Source organism: Grammomys surdaster, unplaced genomic scaffold, assembly GCF_004785775.1.
Source record: "Grammomys surdaster isolate TR1022 unplaced genomic scaffold, NIH_TR_1.0 133, whole genome shotgun sequence".
NCBI lineage: Eukaryota > Metazoa > Chordata > Mammalia > Rodentia > Muridae > Grammomys > Grammomys surdaster.
In genome coordinates this window covers 15091039-15098522 of record NW_021604591.1, presented here as the reverse complement: position 1 = coordinate 15098522, position 7484 = coordinate 15091039, and the positions used below count along the sequence as shown (strand labels likewise).

The window sequence follows — 7484 nt, the reverse complement described above, 5'->3', positions numbered from 1 at the left end:
AAGGTCGGTGTTGGTCTGCTGGCTGTCTTTCTCTCTCTCCCTCTACCTCCCTCCCTCCCTCCCTCCCTCCCCCCTCCCCCCTTGTCTGTCTGTCTGTCTGTCTGTCTACATGCCCACTTGTCTGCCTCTATCCCTTCTCCAGGCCATCACTCTTCCTCCTCCCCCCTCCCCAGTAAACATCTTTTACACCAGATCTGTTGCATGGAGTAATTTCCTAGGGGTACACCTCAGCATGGGCTTGCCAAAGGTACCCCCACCTCAGTGCATTATATTCCATAACACCGACCTCTTGTGGCGTGACTCTGGAGTATTTGTGCTTCCCGAAGGGCTTATAGTCGACCATGTATGAGCTTTGGTATATATCTAGGTCCACGTGGTTCTGGAAGACAAGTGAGAAGACAAGTGAGCCTGTTCCTGTCATTGTTCCAGTTACAGCTGTTGCAGGACTTTTTGTGACATCAGGAGTTTGCTTACGGGATCTGGCTTCTGTCCCTTGCCACCCTCCCTGCTTCCTCTGTGTCCCATTCACCTTCCCACCGTCACAGGAGCCTGGCACATGCTCTGCTGACTGATGAAAACAAATACTGCTCTTGCCAACAAGCAAACTCCTATGCATCTTCCAAGACCCCTGTCGAACGTCACTTTTCCCGATCAGTCTCCCATCTCTTTATGCCCAGTTTTCAGGAATGAAGACCTTCTTCCTTTCCCCTCTGCTTCAGTAATACACTTGGCAAATGTTCTTCCAGGAGGCCACAGTTCGATTCCCAGAACCCACATAAGGCAGCTTGAAATTACCTATAGTTCTAGGGAGATCTGACCTCTACTCTCTGACCTCTAAAGGCACCTGCATGAGTCATGGTCACACACACGCACACACGCACACACGCACACAGATACATACACTTAAAATAGTAAGTCTTTACCAAGGAATTCAATTAAGTATCTGTGTGTGGTGGTGTATACTTATGAGACAGCATTTGCAAGGTAGATACTGGCTCCTAGTCAGGCCTAGTGTTCCTTTCTTTTCCACTTCCCCGATTGGGCCTAGGGTAGCAGGCCGAAGTTTAGAACTTAATGCCCAGCCATTAAGCTAGATGGCATATTAAAAATAAGCTAATGTGTGTGTATCTTCCATTTGAGGACCCAGAGATTCCCTGGTGGGTGGCTGGAAGCATGAGACCATAAAGTGGAGCAGCAAAAAATTATCGCTACGAGACAGAACAAATGCCAGGCCGTCCAGGGCTGCATGATGAGACTTTGTCTCAAAAAATTAAAAATTAAAAAAAATAAAAAAATAAGCATACTTTAAAAAACAAAAACAGCCACCATAACAACAAACTTCATGAGGTAGACTTGTTTTAGCTTTGTCTCAGAAGTCCAGTGCCAATGCTTCCTACACTATACCATGGGTGTCTAACAAATAAATGTTGTATAAATACATCCCCAGATCAGTGAAAACTTTTCCTGGTGCTGTATACCTACCACTGATACTGTTATGGGGGACAGAATCACTCACCTTTTGGGGTTTTACGATGCGTGCCATGGTCAAGGACCTAGAAAGACATGTCAGTTAGCTGTGCTCTGTCTCAAGCAGGGGCAGTATCCCACTGTTTCCACACTTAAGCAAAGCAAGCAGGACTGCTCTGGTCCCCTTAGTCCATCCACTCTCCACCTTCCCTAAAATTCTACCTTACATATTCCCAGTGGAAGCACTGGGATGAGTGTGTGGGGCCTTGAGACAAAGGGACTAGAAGAGGATTCAGGGGAATTAGAATTCACTCAAAATATCAGATCCATCTCTTCAAAAAGTGCACCAAATAGCAAAACAAGTTTAACAACTAAGGAACAGCTGCCATGACGTTACAGTATCCACCAATCCCTGTGGTGTAAATCCCCCAGCATGGCCATTTCAAGCTTCTAACACATTGCTGATGCTGAATTGCAGAGATGGGCATACAGTGGGGTCTTCCCAGCCAGTGGGAATCAGGGCTCACACTGTCTGGAGGAGGCAAGGCCCAGGTCCGGACCGTCAACAGTTCAGAAGCAGGATGTCCAAGATAAAGAAAGTTGGGCTTCATTCTCAGATAAAGGATGAACATAAAGATCCAACCCTGTCCCTTATTACCAACCCTGAAATCTTCAGGAAAACCATATTGTGGGTATCTCTGTCTCTCTGTATATCTCTGACTCTCTTTCTCTGTCTGTCTGTCTGTCTGTCTGTCTGTGTCTCTATCTCTGTCTCTCTCTGTCTTTCTGTCTCTCTCTATCTTTCTGTCTCTCTCTCTGTCTCTGTCTCTGTCTCTCTCTCTCTCTGTCTCTCTCTCTCTCTTTCTCTCTCTCTCTCTCTCTCTCTCTCTCTCTCTCTCTCTTTCTTTCTTTCTCTGCCTATCCCCCTCTCTCCCCTGTGATGGGGTTTCATATAGCCCAGGCTGGCCTCAAAGCTGCTAAGTAGTTGAGAATTACCTCAAACTTCTGATTTTCCTATCTTAACCTCTGGAGTGCTGGGATTGCAAACGTGTACCACACACCTTTAATCCCAGCACATATGAGGCAGAGGCAAGTAGATCTCTGAGAGTTTAATACTAGCCTGGTCTACATAGTGAGCTCTAGGCCAGCCACGACTATATAGGAAGACCTTGTCCGGAAGACAAAACCAAATGTAACCAAAATATATGTGTGTCCATTGTGTCTGGGTTATGCAGTGCTAGGAATTGAATTCAGAGCCTCATATACTAGACAAGCACCCACAACTAAGCTATATCCCAGCAATCACTCCCTCATTTCACTCCCAGGAACTCCTCTGCCTCAAGGTCCGTGCTGGTCAGCTGGCTGTGGTACCAGCCAGACCTCAACTGATAGTTCATGTTTCCTCCTTTCTGAATACAGACAGGATCTCACTTTAGTTCAGAGCCTACCTTTTTTTTGTTGTTGGCAAGACACAATGTTCTGCCCTTTCAACCCCAGGTGTCCCAGCTGTATGGAGAGTCCTGTTGGCACTGTCTTGATGACTAATCACTCCCTGAGACCAGCCCTGACCTACACAATTGAAACTGCTTTGGTCATCATCCCCGGTCATTGTGATGTGGGGAGCTAGTCAGCTCTCCTCATGTCAGCTGCCCTGTCCCTGCTTACCCCTTCTTGAGTCTCAGTGTATCTGGACCAACTGGACCAGAATAAACCTGGCTGACTGCACGGCATCAGAGGGGTGATGCTTTCAATACTCTACAGATCAGGCTATTGCTAGGAAAGGCAGTTGGTTGATGACTTCAGACTGGGTTTAACTAAATCTATGGCCCCTGCCGGTTTCCATCATCTTAGAACCTGGCTCATCCTATTGTCAAAAGCTTTTCCTCTTTTACTTGTATTAGTAAAGCTATTTAAAAACAAACAAACAAAAAACCCAAAGCAGAAAGTAGCAAGTGGGGGCTGGAGAGATGGCTCAGCGGTTAAGAGCACTGACTGCTCTTCCAGAGGTCCTGAGTTCAAATCCCAGCAACCACATGGTGGCTCACAGCCATCCGTAATGAGATTGGATGCCCTCTTCTGGTGTGTCTGAAGACAGCTACAGTATATTCATAAATAAAGTAAATAAATAAATCTTTGGGCTGGAGAGATGGCTCAGTGGCTAAGAGCACTGACTGCAATTCCAGAGGTCCTGAGTTCAAATCCCAGCAACCACATGGTGGCTCACAACCATCTGTAATGAGATCTGATGCCCTCTTCTGGTGTGTCTGAAGACAGCTACAGTGTATTCATATATAATAAATAAATAAAATCTTTAAAAAAAAAAAAAAGAAAGTAGCAAGTGTTGTTGAGAATCTCATATCACTGTTGGTGATAGTATCTCAAAAAGCAAGCACAGGGGGTGCACAAGATGGCCCAGCAGCGAAAGATGCTTGCCTCTAAGGGGTACTACCTGTGTTTGAACCTGGTATTTACATGGTGGAAGGAGAGGACCAGCTCCTGAAAGTTGCCCTCTGACCTCTACATCCACATACAGATATAAATAAGTGTTTTAAAAACACATGGAAAGCCGGGCGGTGGTGGCGCACATCTTTAATCCCAGCATTTGGGAAGCAGAGGCAGGCGGATTTCTGAGTTCCAGGACAGCCAGGGCTACACAGAGAAACCCTGTCTCGCTCGAAGAACCAAAAAATAACCGCCCAAACAAACAAACAAACCAACAAACAAAAAACAAAAAAAAAAACACAAAAAAAACAAAAACAAGCAAAAAACAAACAAACAAACAAAAAACCATGGAAAAGAATCATGTGATCAGGCTGGAGAGTTGGCTCAGTGGTTAAGAGCACTGACTGCACTTTCCAGAGGTCCTGAGTTCAAATCCCAGCAACCACATGGACTCACAACCATCTGTAATGAGATCTGATGCCCTCTTCTGGTGTGTCTGAAGACAGCTACAGTGTATTTATATATAATAAATAAATAAATCTTTAAAAAAAAAGAACCATGTGATCTGGAAAATTCACTTATAGTCATACAGTAAGAGGAATTAAAAGCAGAGAAGCAGAGGTACTGGATGCTACTGCTCATAGCGGCAGAATTCATGATGCCTAATTGGCCACTTGCAACTGAAGGAGTCACCCAAATGGTACAGGCATACTGAATGGAGTGTTACTCAGTGCCACAAAGGGAGAAAGTTCTGACTCATTCATTCTACAGAGAGAATGGAACTTGAAAACATGACAAGACAAATGAGACTGCCAAACGCAGAGAGACAGTGTGAGATGATTGTTTTTTATTTGACACTTAGGAGAGCAGCCTGCATGAGTAACTGGGTACTGTTCATGAAGCCTGGGCAGGTTACTTCATTCCAGAGAGTCCTTTGTTGGGGACTGAAATCCTGTGTTCTTCAGCCTTTCTTACCACAGACTACAACATAAATATCACACTGTACTAAATTTAACTTTTTACAATGCAATACAGCACGCCCCTTGTGTATGTGTGGTATATATTGGTGTGTACATGCATGAGCGTGCTTATATGCACGTGGAAGCCAGAGGTCAGCATCACTCCCCACCTTAGCTTTGGAGACAGGATCTCTCACTGAACATAATTTGGGTAGGCTAGTTGGCCAGTGAGCAGGAGGGATCAGCCTCTCTGCATCCACAGCACTGAGAGCACAGATGTGTTCCACCATGCCCAGGCATTTTTATGTCAGTGTGGGGGATCTGAACTCAGGTCCTCACGCTAGTGCGATAAACACTGTATTGCCTGAGTCCCCAAACCCCCATGTTTTTTTCAAGTTTTCAAATAAGGTTTCTTTTTGTAGCCTTGGCTATCATGGAACTCACTCTGTAGACCAGGCTGGCCTCGAACTCACAGAAATCTATCTGCCTTTGCCTCCCAAGTGCTGGGATTAAAGGTGTGTAGTAATCCAGCGTTATATGCCTCTCAAGAAAAAAAAATACAAAACATGTTTTTTCCCATGATGCTTATTATCACATACTTTATTGACATGCAAATGTATGTTTTCTACATTTGCATTTGCAAGGGATGGAAAATAATCCAGGAAGCAAGTTTTGACTTGTTCATGTTGTATTGCTTTCCCTGTATTGTGCAAGCTGATCCTGACCTCAGGGGTCCTCCCATCTCAGCTTCCAGAACTCCATTTTGGGTGTGTATGTGTGGCACATGGTGTAATGTAGGGTAAGACATATTAAATAAAAATTTAGTAACCAATAGGACTGTAGAAAAGTGACTGTGCTAAATTAAACAACACTTAAAGGTTGCAAAAATAAAGGAGAAGGGTGACCTTTGTGGACAGGATCCAATAAGCAAGAACAACCGAGGCTCTCAGGAACATCATTTGCTTGTTCTTCAGTCTTGTCCCTTCCCCTTTCCCCCAGTGAGAATAGTCACCTCCAAATTGATAAAATACCTGTCTGAACACTCACAGATTTGGCTGTGACAAGCAAAAGAAGTGGTGTGCATTTGGCTACCTGACGAGAGTCTAGTAAATTGTAGGAGCTGCAGAATGCCCCCGAAGCTTTTCTTAGTGTGACTCCCACTTCAACCCCTCAACCTCGGGGGAAGAGCCAGGCCCTCAAATTTCTGTCTATGCAAATTCAGCCTGTTAATATCATTAGGTCAGAAGGAAATTCTTCCAACTCAGAAGCCCCAGTTCCTTTAGGCGTCTACTAAAGGGATTACAATCCACTTCCTCCCTAGCAGGGCTAATGCGCCATGGGAAGCCTCCAGGCCAGAGATTAAAGCATTTATGCCTTTAATTAGGAGCAGTCTTTCCCCGAGCGCCCAAAAACACAAACAGCCAGGCCACATTACAAAGCACAATGCCCTCTCCTAGATCCTGGGGGGCGTGGTACCAAACAGGCATTTCCCAAAGCAGGGCCTTGTCCCCAGGCTCTCCGCACAAATTAAGCCCCCTTTACTTCCAGAACAAACAACCAGGTAAGGCAGATGCAGGGCCCAGTAGGGCAAGAGGAAGAGGTCTGGTCAAGATCCAAGTGGGATTGCCATATCTCTAGGATGAGCTATCTAGTGAGGAAGCTGCGCTGCTGTGCTTTCTCACAGCAGTGGATCGTTAGCTTTCAAGGAGACAGCTCTGGAAATGACAGGGTACATACAGAGTGATTTGTAACCATGCCATGCTGTTGCACCGGGAGCACACAGGCTCTGCCCTTTCTCAGTCCTGATGCATAGCCCCTGAGGGTCTGGGTTTCTCCAGGAGCAGCCGAGTGACCTGTATTTCACAGTTGCCTGGGATTAATGATTATTGGCCTGCTATCTGTTCTCCCCGTTCTCTGTCGCCAACCCTAGAATAATCTACACTGAAGACGCTTCTCTAGCAGTTCAGGATTTTTAGGACTGAAACAGGAAACAGCGTCGTCACTGTCGCCCCCTGCTGTTCATAGAGGAGAAAGCAGGTGCTCGGACAACGCAAGGCAGGTGGAGGCTCATTGTGTAGGAGAAACGACTGTCAAGAGTCCCTGCAATTACTAAACAGGCCTAAGAATTCGGGACCTCTCACTTCATTGTTCAATAAAATTCTAGCAGGTACATTCCAAAGGAGAGCCCCGACCTGTTGAGCACCACACCCTAGATACAGTTTCCCTTTTACATGGACACAACTATGATAAAAGTGTCATCTATAAATTAGGCACCATGCACTGAGACAGCACAATTATATGGAAAAATGAGAATAATAGACTATAAAGTTTATTTAAGGCTCACAAACGGACAAGCATGGTTAGTGTATGCCTTTATTCCTGGTACTTAAAAAGGCACACAGAGACAAGCAGGTCTGTGTGACATAGTGAGTTTCAGGACAGCCAGGCCTATGAAGAGAGACCCTGTCTCAGATAGACAGACAGACAGACAGACAGACGGACGGACGGACGGACGGACGGATAGATAGATAGCTCAGCCAGTTAAGGCCAGGCCGCCTTACCACCTCAAAAATCTGTTTAAGGGATCTTCCTTCCTTCCTTCCTTCCTTCCTTCCT

The 7484-nt window shown here is 45.6% G+C and overlaps 1 protein-coding gene across 2 annotated transcripts in view; it reads right to left on the bottom strand.

Moving 5' to 3' along the window:
* The window catches only part of Tex37 (testis expressed 37), a 5567-nt gene extending 2573 nt beyond the window's left edge, over positions 1-2994 (bottom strand). The window contains exons 1-3 of one of the 2 annotated variants that reach the window (XM_028762515.1): positions 2916-2994; positions 1517-1553; positions 287-379 (exon numbers count right to left, since the gene is read on the bottom strand). In XM_028762515.1, coding sequence (XP_028618348.1) covers positions 287-379; positions 1517-1543 — 120 coding nt within the window. In that variant the 5' untranslated portion in view covers positions 1544-1553; positions 2916-2994. The remainder of the gene's footprint in view (positions 1-286; positions 380-1516; positions 1554-2915) is intronic. The other variant, XM_028762516.1, reaches the window with a different exon arrangement.
* Between the last annotated feature and the right edge of the window lie 4490 nt (positions 2995-7484).